This window comes from Chaetodon auriga, chromosome 1 (assembly GCF_051107435.1).
Source record: "Chaetodon auriga isolate fChaAug3 chromosome 1, fChaAug3.hap1, whole genome shotgun sequence".
NCBI lineage: Eukaryota > Metazoa > Chordata > Actinopteri > Chaetodontiformes > Chaetodontidae > Chaetodon > Chaetodon auriga.
Window position 1 is genome coordinate 14376140 of NC_135074.1, and position 12165 is coordinate 14388304.

Consider the following 12165-nt stretch of genomic DNA (forward strand, 5'->3'; position numbering starts at 1 on the left):
GACAGTGAAGTAATCTCGAGTGGCATCGAAGAGCTTTGCCCGCTCAAATCCCACTGATTAGTATCAGCAGTCATTAATTATGAGCGTCAGACTGGGTGATGTTCTCAGATGAAGCAGAACATGTTTGGCTGTGCAGCTCAACCCTCTAATGATGCTGGTAAACAGAAAGATAATTGTCCTTTAAGATGACTGGGGAAGTCATTCTCTTCACTAAGAGACTGAGAGGCTGCAGGGCAATTACAGAGGAACACAAAAACATGCCAGCAAACACTGACATGTATGCTTGCATGCTTGTGCACACATACTCCCATGAACAGTATATAGCAGTGTAGACAGAAGTGCTGTCCATTGTCTGATAGACACACAGACTTCTGAATGTACCTCGATGCTTTCTTACCTGTGAAGTCAGTGTTTACAGGAAGGGTGTCACTGGAAAACTGGTAGTAACTGTTTCCTGGGAATCTGGTTCCTCTGACAACGGGACCTTGTGGGTCAGATAAAGAGACGTCTGTCCTCTCCACCTGGAAAAATAAGAAAAACAATAATAGTAATTCTACAACAATAATAACAGTACCGACTTGCAGTCACAAATTGTGGATTAATAATAATAATAATTGCGTTTAAATTTTATGGACTGTTTTATGGAGTCTTCAGCTATGCTAGTGGCACTAAGAGGCTGTGCTTTGAGCTAAATGCTAACAAGCTCTTAAAGCCAATGTTAACATGCTAATGTTAAGCAGGTTTAATATGTATACCATGCTCTCCGTTTTACTATAGCGTGTTAGCCAACATTTGCTTCCTAGCAACAAACACAAAGTACTACTGAGCCTGATGGGAATGGTATGGGACAGTATTGGACGAATTGGAATTTTGACCTGACAATGGCGCTACATGTAAGTCAGGGGATCACCTAAGAAATTACAATTCATCCTGAGGAGGGCTTCAATGTGCGGAGCAAATTTCATGGCAATCCATCCGACAGTTGTTGAGACATTTTGCTCAAAACCACAAAAGTTAAACGCAAGGTGGTGCCAGAAGAGAAGTCAGATGATCACCAGGAAGGTCACCATGAAGGAAATTTTGTGGCAATCCATCCAGTAGATGTTGAAATATTTCAATGGGGAAGTAAAAAACTTTGACCTGCTGCCGCCAACAATGCCAACTGGCATACAGTGTATGTGAGCCAATGTTCTTACAGACCTGATATAATGGGTGTGGTCCATTGAGGTGGGCTGGGGGCTCCCAGTCTATCTGAATGGTTGTTTCATTTACTGGATGTAATTTAGGTGGAGACAGTCCTGTTGGAGCTGAAGAGAGAGAGAGATAGAAAATGAGAGACTGAAACTTTTCAGATTTTCATAATTTGTGGATTCATGTGGTGTATTTATACTTTTATAACACAATGTTTTGTAAGTTGAATATATCTAAAACGTGAGCACATCTGACACACTCAAAAACACTCTATGCTGCACTTGTCAACATCGATGAGATGATTCTGTGATCCTGATGTTTTGTTTTTACAGCAGACACGTATCTTTACACATATCTTCACCACGTGTCTCTCATACCTACTGTATGTCTAGACTGGACAAAAGTCCCCTTTTCATTTAACAGGGGGTCAATTTAATTTCCTTCCTTCACTTTAGATGTTAAATTAAATGTCCCTCTGAAACATACTGGGAGCTACTGGAGTCGCAGCTTCAACACGAATCATAAATAAATCAAGCGGAGACTGGCTGATATGGTTAGAGGAGATATATAAGAATGGAGAAAGAAATACAGCAAGTGATGGACTGGTGTAGAGATGGGAAAGATGTGTGCGCATTAAGTGTCATTCCATCCCTGTGTTTCTGTGTGTATGTGTGTTTCAGTAATGGTCTAAATGGTCTGTGGAGGGAGTAAATTAGCTCTCAGTGACACACATGCGGACCATCTTTAGTGTGAGTTCTAATAGAGCTCTTAAAAGGGAAGTGGACAGCTTGTCTTGGGCGGCTCATCTTGCCACATCAAACCATAAATTACTGCCAATCGATAGCTTACCAGTCTATTGAAATTGAGCTATGGTGACATTTAGAACATTGACTGTCAGAGATGCACGCACACCCACACGTGCCCAGACACACACGCACACAGGCAGCTTGTTTTAAATAGTGGTGAACTTCATTGATGTGCACAAGAAAACAAATATATACATACATATACATAAAAACGCACTCATAGGGACTGTGTAGAATATTTGTGTAGATGCATGTGACAGTCAGACAGGAGGAGACCACAAGCCTCTCACTGCATCCGAGGGCGACCATGGTTTCCTGGAAATCTGCGTGAAACGGAGTGGCAAAACGGACCACGCTCCTCTGGCTTTAAGGGTTGATCAAACTGGGCTGACCTCAGTGAATTGGAGTGTCCCTGGGTGCACTGTTGACTGAGGGCATTAAAACTGATCCACTCACTCTGGCAGAGCTATTGTCAGCTCTGATGGCACCCGACATAACGCCCAGGAAGTGTGTGTACGACACAAAGAAAGACTAAACTGGACGGCAACACAGACTGTCAAAATCAAAGCACTTGTTCCTCCTACTTGACTTTTGTCTCTGTGAGAGATCAGTGAACAAACAGATTTATTCTTACACATCCACCAATTTTCTCTTTAACGTAAATTCCTGAGTGGGTCAAAAGTCATTTTCTTATTATTATTATTTTTTTATTACAGAATTTATCATAACGCTCCAGCAGCTGCCCCTGGGTCTTTAAGTAAGCCCTTGTCCTGGGATGATTTTGGCATCCAACTTCATGTCAAACATTCCTTCTTTATTTCTATCACAGTACAGCTCTACAATGATTACCAGACTCATGTAATAAAGGCAGTCTTCAAATACTGATTCAGGGTAAAAACAGAAAAATGTGACTGCGCGAGCTTTCCTCTCTGGTGCTCTGTGTGATTCTAACGTGCTGTTCTCTATTCTTCGCTTGTCATGTATTCACTTATTGCATCTGCTTGTTAATTCACTGAAATGCACTTAACACTATGACACATTCAGTTTGACGAAAGCCACCTGCCTTATCAGGCGTGTGTTCAAACACACACGTTCACCCACACACACAAAAGGTTAACAGTCCACCAGAAAGGTTAATTTTACCTGCCGACATGGTAATGAAGCAGCTAAATCATGGGCCAGCTCCCAGGAGCAATTGTGCATGTGTGTGTGTTTTCTGTTTTTACAGCGACTGACATGTCTTAACAGGCTCTCAGCGTACAGTTACACCACGCACACAAGCACACCACTTATTGACATGGCGATCCCTTGCCATGCATATTTCTCTCCTCAAGAAGGGCCTCAGGCCAATTATGCGTAAATCAATAAAGTTCCTGTTCTGTTGAGTGGTGTTACAGTGTGAGTGTGTATGCGTGTATGTCTCTCTGTGTGTATGTCTTGTAGAACAAGCCTTTATGGATGTAGGATACATAAAACATCACCATCAGCCCCTGATTAGCCACTCGCTTTACGTCGTGATCGATAACTTTGTGGAAAGACACACACGTTGAAACAATTGCAAATGCATCCACACACATGGGCAGAGCGCTTTCCTTGTGTCGTTACGTCTGTCTTAGTGTGCGCGTTAATGTTCAGTCATGTGCTTTGGTGTAACTCCAGTGGTTTCACAGATGCTCTGTGCTCACTTACAGCAGATGGTAGCTGACTCTAATGGCCCAGCCTTATGTGTGCTAGATTTATCAGTGCATCAGTACCACACTCAAGCACACCTTACCAGGAGTGCCACTTAATGTGAGGATCATTTCCTCCACAAAGTTTCATTCACGAGATATTTTAATATTCATTTCAGTTTTCTAAAACAACATTTTAAGACCAAATGTAAAGAATGTTTGGACAGGCGTTTGGACAAAATCATGCAGAAGTTTTCAGTTTTTCTACAGATTTTTCCAAAAAATGAATGAATGTATTTCTTATTATTCATTCGGCTTTGTTAATTTTACATTGAAAAATATAGTGGATCATTTTAGAAAATAGGTAGAAAATAAGGTAAGAGTATGTATCAAAATAAATTGAAACTTTTTTGTAATAGGATGAAGATTTGTTTGGATTTCTCTCTGCAGGGTGACAAAGTAAAAACAGATTTGATCTTTCTCGGGAAAAGGAGGAAGCAACTTTGGCTTAACACAGAGGACAGTGGGGGTTGATACTGTACAATACAAAACACTGGTACAACACACACAGGCAACAGCTTTTCAGAACTTACTTTCATTTCATTATTACAGCTCTGATTTAACATAAAGGGACAGTGCACCTCCCAATAACTCAGATCATGCCCTAAAAATTATTGTTAAATAGTTCATGTGAACTCTGGAGGCAGTAGTTTTCAAATGAATTAAAGAAAAGTGATATGAGGTGTGGAGCAACAACAGAAGCTCAACACCCAATGGACTAGCACACGCTATGCAAATTGTTTTGAGATTAAAAAAAAAAAAAAAAATCTGCCAAACGGCATATGCCATTATCATTTCTTACAGTTGAAACAAGGGACATCTTTGGTGTTGGATGAAACACAATGGTGGCAACAGATGTGGCTGTTAAAAATACATTCAAAAAGTCAACTGGGTACAATAAGCCATATTGTATTGTACTGTATTACAGTCAAGAGAAGTCTTTGGAATCACTTGAAATAAACACTGTCGCTGTGTCAACAGATGTAGCCATTAAAAATACATTTAAAAAGTCCACCAATTACAATATGAAGTATCATTCATCACAATAAACACAAGGAAGGACTTTCTGAGAATTGTATGAAATGAAAATATTCACTATGTCAACAGATGTAGCTGTTTAGAGTACGTTCAAAAGCTCAAATCCCTGAGCAAGTATTTATAGATGAAAGGTTGTTTTTTTTTTTCTCAACCACTCAGAGCACCCATTGTCTACTCACCTAAAGGGATAAACAAACAAAAACAAAACTGAAGAAGAAAAAAAAAAAAAACATAAAATGAGCAGCAAGAGCAGAAACCATGAGTGAACAGATGGAAAAGTGTGTTGGAGGGTCAAGTGTGCGTGTGTGTACAATATGTATATTGCCGAGTGATTCATGTTCCTCTGCTGCCATGTGCTATTTTGTGTTCAAGTGAAAAGCGTCGGGTAGAGACAGAAGTGACGGATGGATTGAGCGAAAAGTGAGAAAGTAACAGACGGTCAGAGAGAACCAGATAAAGACATTGAATAAAAATTCTGTGCGTGTGTGGGTCTATGTTATCCTGAACTGATCAATTAGTGCTCATCTCAGTCCCATAGATTTGTGCCTGAGTTATTAAACACAGCTAATTCATCCTACTTCCTAATGGTTATAAATCTAAAGGAAACGAGAGAGGGAGAGAGACATTGTGTGTGTGTTTCTATAACTGCGTGTGTGTTTGATTCATGGCCAGCAGGAAGTGTGTGCTACGCCACATTTTTCTCCTTGTAATTAACAGTAAATTGTTTTTACTGCGGCGCGCCATGAATATCCCCTCTGGTTAACACAACCAATGCTGTCGCCACTTAAGTACCCAATGACTGACTGTGTGCTTTTGGATGCGTGTGTGCATATGTCAGAGGCTTGTGTTGCACTTGTTATGAATACCACATGCTTTAATGATTCAATACTACAGACAGTAAGTAAAGGAACTAAATTGCCATTATCTTGAGAGAGAGAGAGAGATATATATATTGAATGCATTGGCCCGATCAGCATTTCTCTATTTTTAAAACGAGTTTCTATCAAGCTATATTTGTGTTTACCTGTTGGTCGGGTGCGTCCTGTGCTTGGCAGACTGGTGATGCAACCTGTTTTTGTGCAGAGCGTCACTGTGAAGTTGTACACGTTGTAAGGCTTCAGTCCTTTCACTACATAAACAGGCTGCGATGATGATGGTCCCACCCTGTGTAAGACCTGAAAAAGAAAGCCAAAGAATTAAAACTTATTGTGACAATTACATGTTTTTTAAGGGAGGACAAAGCTATGGAATAAGAGAGGAGGGAAGCAGAAGAAAGAATCAGAAGTTTAACAAACTGACCTCAGTAATTTCATTTACTTAGGTTAAGGTTAGCTTAAGGTTAGGGTTAGCCAAGCAGTGGTTATGGTTATGTTTAGGGTAAGTCTCCAGGAAATGAATGTAAGTCTATGTAAAGTCCCCAAAAGTGTGTGTGTGTGTGTGTGTGAGAGGCTGCAGGTAAGCTTTAAAGTTTTACAGGTGTCCTGCTCATTATGTGCAAACAGATGTGAGTGTGTGTTACCTGACTAATAAGTGGAGGAGCATAGGGATTGTTGGTCTGTTCAGTGAGCAAGTTGACCCGAAACTCTGTGACTCGTCCTCTGGCGATGACCCCATGACCCTCAGCCGAGCTCCACTCAACTTTGAGACTTGTGGATGACACTGCAGACACTTCTGGAGGAGCCATAAACTCTGGGACTGGAAACATGGCCACACACATATGGACATGAATTTACACATCGCACACCAAATTCAGCCATGAGTTCATGACGAGTAATTACAGACAAATCATCTGTGCATGTTTGTGAATGACAGATTATTTGTTTAGATGTTACAGACCTATTGGTGAACTGTTACGTTGAAATAATTATAAAATCATTCAATTCTATAATCATAAAATATTGCATAGGCAGGTTTGAGAGGTAATGTTAGTTATCTTAGACAGATGCTAGCTGAACACAGCACACCATCTCTTACCTGTTACAAATGTATTTCTTCATAACTTTAGAAATGTACAAGTTGTTTACACAGTTGTTCACTTATTGATCGTTAAAAATGTGTGTGTGTGTGTGTCTTACATCTCAGAGATTAGCATCGTATCAGGTTTAGGATAATCAGGATACAAAACTCTGACTTTGACTTCGTTTGACTGCTGAACCAATGCAATGAAAATGAACCTTACCACTAAGTCAATTACAAATAAAATACTAATTTAGTCATGAGCACATACATCAAAAATCCAGACTGAGTGAATATTATATGGATTTAACGGATTTAAGCATTCTGTAATTCTGCGGTTGTGAGAGCCACTATTACAAGACAGATTAGAGAGACGGATTCTTTTATTCTACTGTTGATGTCATCTGGCTGTGAAATATGCTGTGAAATGTGATTTCTTTGCAGACATAACCACAGTCATATTCTTCCTTTCTCACACAGCACATGTACGCGCACAAACACTGACACACACTCCACATTTAAAATGGTGTTATCATATGCTTGTTATCCAGACACATAGCTCAGAGTGATGTTGGAGGCAATCGTTTAGTCCTAATGAGCCATATCATCTATTTGGAATTTAAATACCTTAATGAGTTTCCCCTCCCCCACATGCATGTTTTATTTCCTCCCTCCTTCCCTACTTCCTTTCTCTTCATTCCTTCTGACAAATGCTTCTGTTTTTTTATTCAGTACAATTTATTGTTTATTACATCTATCAGCAAATTTTCTGCTGGACAGACTTAGACCAAAACATCCTGTCATTACATTTTGGTAGTCACTCAGACCTCGGATTTCTGTCACTACATCATTTCAACATTTTCAAACTGCATTGTTCTGCTTGGGGAAAGGTCAGCCACCTCTAGGTTGACTGCAACATCACAGCATTCACAAGTCGTTTCAGGTGAAAATTTCAGGCCAGAGCAATGCAGAAATCAAACCTAATATTCAGATTACAGCATTTTCTCATCTATCTGATTCATTTACCAACCTTCTTACCTGCTTACTCGCCTAACTACCAACCTTACAACCAAGGAGCAACCGCAGTTTACCGGATTTACATTAGGGGAAGATTTAAGTTGTTACTTCTGGCATAAAAAACACATGGAAGTAAGTTTAACCATGATAACAATCAACACAAACCTCCCTCCATGGTGCGTGCTGTGGTCCACCCTGATGTGACACTTCCTGCTATATTGATGCTCACAACTCTCATGTGATAGGTGGAAAATGCCTGCAGACCTGCTACAACGGCACTGCTCTCAGGGGGTGAGACTGTGCTCCTATTGGTTGGCTGTGCTCCTTGGGAAACACTTGGATCGAGCCAACCAGAGCTGGAGAACACTCTCTTCTCAACAGTAGGACTTGAGAGGTTCTGCGATTCCATTGGGCCATGAAGAAAGACCTCATACCTTGTGATAACACCTGTACAGAATGCAAAATAATTTTAACAAAAAAAAACAAAACAGATTAGTAGTGATGTTTACCACAAAAAACTCCTCACTTCACAGTTATCTCTGAGGTGAAATAAGGGAAGCAACAATTGCAGGGACAGGACTTGTTAGGGAAACACTGCAGCAGTTTTCTTTGTTATGCTAGCTCGACTGTTTTTATTGAATTAGTGTCCCAATGGCAATTCAGCCTGAAACTGTAGCCCTGCTTAATACTCATCCCTATTGGCAATAGGATGCTAAAATTTGCACATTTTCTTCAATACAGTGATGTTGTTTTGAGGAAAATCTAACACCACAAATAATGAGAAAGCCCTGGCCAGTGTTTGGCCCTGTAGTAGAAAACTGGCTGATAATGACTAAGTCCTGGCTAGTCCTGTTTAGCTCTCTGGTGGAAACCAGAGTATTGTCCTAATCTCTCATGCTCTATTCCACTTGTTAATAGGAAAAATGACAGAGCTGGGTTAGAATGAGGACAGAGCAGGCACCAAAAACACAATAAGAGACTTACAGATCCACGATGGAATAGATGAGTGTCAAAATGTTGTTATATAGTGTAGCATACAAATAAAATCAAATATGGAACCTTTGTTAAAAGACCCTGCATGCCCCTCTGTACCCTGCTCTCTTTTCATTCTTTTCCTTTCACTTATATCCATGTCAGTCATTATTACTTACTCTCTGCATTATCTTTAAGGCTGTCTCTTCCCTTTCTCTCCCTTCTAATACTAATACAGTGCATGTAGAGTAGTTCTACAGTATGACTTCAGGGATCTATAGATAATCCTCTCTACTAAATATATGAAATGTTGGAAAATGGACAATAAACAATGGAGCTTGTGTTCTCCTGTCATTTGTGTGATTTCACTGGAAAAGTCCATACGACATCAGGAAACATTGACAATGGTGTATCAGTGACAGTTTTCTATCTTAACTGTTTGTGAATTATCTTTTAATTCCAAAATTGAAATCGTCTTGAAGGTTTTTGCCCTTGTTAGAGTTAAATCCATTTCTAACAAGTCAAAGGCATCGAGGAGCAGAGGGACACCAGAAAAGGTAGAGCTGAAAAGTTGAGGGCACAAACAAAAATACAAACACACTACTATGAAGAGACTCCACATTTGCAAAACAGAACTGAGTAGGTGTCGGTAATAATGGCAGGCAGGTGAACACTATGCTTGTTCATACCCCCATTCAACCAGGAAAAACAAAAACTGGTGATGGCAGATGCACTGCATTTAAAATTGAGCTATCACAGCCAAAAGTTCAGGAAACATGACAGGGCTGTCCAATCAGGGAACCAACACGAACCCCCCAAAAAACAGGTGGAGCCATACAGGTGAAGAGCTTTTAAAAAAAAAATTCAATAATGAACTGATGACAGAGAAAAAGAAGACAGGAGACACAGAGACATCCATGTAACGAGGTTTAGTATGACACTGAGGGGGAAACAGATTAACAGAGACAGAGAAAAAAAATGAGGGACACAAACAGAGAGAGAGACGCAGGTTACAGGGCTTTGTATGACACTGAGCCTTAGAGCCATTACAAAGCTCTCTGGATTTACCAAAGGCAGTTCCCATTCAGTGCGTGTTCCTGTGTGCGTCTGTGTGCGTGTGTGTGCGTGTGTGTGTGTGTGTGTGTGTGTGCATGCAGTGTTAGTTGATTCTTAAACTGTTTCAGTAACACAAGCCAATTAATTTAATAAATAATGTATATATTTGTGATGTCATGTAATTGCAACATATTAACACCCATACGTAGGTGCATTCTTAATTGCATGGATGTGTGACGTGTGTATCGTTTGTGTTTGTGCATGTGTTTCTGTATTAAGTCCTACGTGTTACATGAACTGTAGAGCATACATGTGTATGTCTGGGGTCCTACCATTGGGCTGACTGGGGGGATCCCAGGAAACATGCAGTGTATGAGGTCCTGTAGCAGTGACTCTGGGCGGGGGTTGGTTTTGTGGGGGGGCAGAGGCTGTCAGAAGAGACAGGGGTGGGGTAGAAGTGCACCCCCCAGAAGAGCACGCCTGTGGACAAGGTTAGGAGTTTGTCATTTTCATTTTGTAGGCTATACCTGCTGAAAACATACATTGGTTGAAAAACTGTGGCTTTGGAATACTTGATATATTCTGTTGACAATTCAGTTGCTTCCTCTATATATCTTTTTAGAGGGAATGAGACTCGTCTCCAAATTTTGGCTATACTTTGCAAAGAGATGCAGACATTAAAAACACTAGCGGCTGTTTGTCCAACCTACCTCCAGTACTGCAGTATATTGGGTGAAGGGCTTGAGTCCACTTGCCACAGCCTCTGTAGATAAGCCCGTGTAGTGAATGACGGGCTGTGCTCCACTAAATGACTCCGTGGACGATAAGACAAACCTGTGGGAGACATAAACTTGTGATAATCGGTTCCTCTTTTCTTCATTTTGATGTGTCACTATCACTCCACTAGGCCACATGGATTTGTAATGTGTTTCAGTTAAAAACAAGTGCTGGGTTGTTGCGGGGGTCTAGGGGCTAATAGGAACATCATGTAAACTGCAACATCCCCCTTTGAACTGTTGGCAGCAATTCAAAGGTCTGGAACCAGGCTTTTGTTGCAGGTCATCCCCTTCTCTCATCTGACATTTCCTGTCTGCCTTTGGATTATACACTATCTATATAGATATCATTTTCTATAATCTTAAAAATATATAAATAAAAATAAGTGCCAGTCTATCCCACCCATCATCTTTCCATGTTTCTCTCATTTTTCCAAAATGTTCCCTTTTCCAAAGATTTAATATTTCTAGTATTCTACCATGAGGAAAGATGGCTTTGAGACAAATAAGATGTTTTTCCTTTCCTCCCTCCACTCAATCCCTTGTCAAGCTTAATGCCCCACCAACTGTGCATACTGCACATCCTTTGATTCCTCATAAGCTTCCAGCAAAGAATACATTTCCCTCCTGTACCTTAAGTCATTCACTTGGTTGGTCTCTACAGCTGATGTTCTCCATCTCTCTCTTTTTCTTTAATTATTACATCATTGGCTCAACCCAAATGAGTACCCTTCACCTCAATTTCACGTCACTGTCAGTAATGTCACTCTATCTTGCCCGCATGGATTAAAACTTCTGAATGTTTTGGATCAAATTGTATCTCCAAGAGTGGTTTCGATAGGTTACTTTTAGCAAGCTATACTGATGTGCTACAAGATTAATGATTTGATTCGATAGATACAATGTTTTCATTCATCTTGTCAGGCTTCAGTCTGAACTATAACATTGACATGGTTTTTCCTCACGCAGACCCACAAGTAGGAGTGTAAATCTGAATGTTGACTAGAGTCCAGGTTGCTCAGCCCTCGAAACATCCCCCTCCTTTCCCTCCTTCCTTACCTTTCGACTGGGCCTGTGTCATTTCGTGGTGCGCTCCAGTTAAAGCTGGCAGTGGTGGGGCCGGGTCGTCCCACAAGGTTTAAATGGAGCTGTTCTGCTTCAGGAGGTGCACCTAAAGTTTGGTATGAGGCCGGTGCACTTATTGTCACACCAGCCACATTAGCTGTTATGAGCCAGTAAGAGTAGTTGGTGTAGGGAAACAAACCGGTGTCTTCAAATGATTCAGGGCCTTAAAAAGGAGAAAGAAGGAAGGAGTGAGGTGGGAAATGAGTTTAGAGTAGAAGGAGACCATCAAGGGAAAACAGCTTCATGTGTATTTGAAATAGTGAGGTTAGCATTGTTTGAAAACCTATGTGGACACTTACTGAAAGGATAGTGACTTTGGATGCTATGGACTGACTGTCCATCCCTGATAAGTGTGTAGTTGAGTCTGTTTGAGTTTGGGGAGTCAGGTGGATGCCAAGACAGATGAATGGAAGAATAACTGGAAGCAAAACCTACTGGTGAAGGTTGCTGCCAGGGTGCTGCACAGATAGAGACAAAAAGTGAGAAAGAGATGAACAG

The 12165-nt window shown here is 40.7% G+C and overlaps 1 protein-coding gene across 1 annotated transcript in view; it reads right to left on the reverse strand.

Annotated features, from left to right (window-relative positions):
- The window catches only part of ush2a (Usher syndrome 2A (autosomal recessive, mild)), a 188615-nt gene that overhangs the window by 125782 nt on the left and 50668 nt on the right, over positions 1–12165 (reverse strand). The window contains exons 21-29 of the mRNA XM_076724631.1: positions 11967–12125; positions 11602–11830; positions 10477–10600; positions 10099–10246; positions 7904–8185; positions 6285–6460; positions 5790–5940; positions 1201–1307; positions 398–521 (exon numbers count right to left, since the gene is read on the reverse strand). Coding sequence (XP_076580746.1) covers positions 398–521; positions 1201–1307; positions 5790–5940; positions 6285–6460; positions 7904–8185; positions 10099–10246; positions 10477–10600; positions 11602–11830; positions 11967–12125 — 1500 coding nt within the window. The remainder of the gene's footprint in view (positions 1–397; positions 522–1200; positions 1308–5789; positions 5941–6284; positions 6461–7903; positions 8186–10098; positions 10247–10476; positions 10601–11601; positions 11831–11966; positions 12126–12165) is intronic.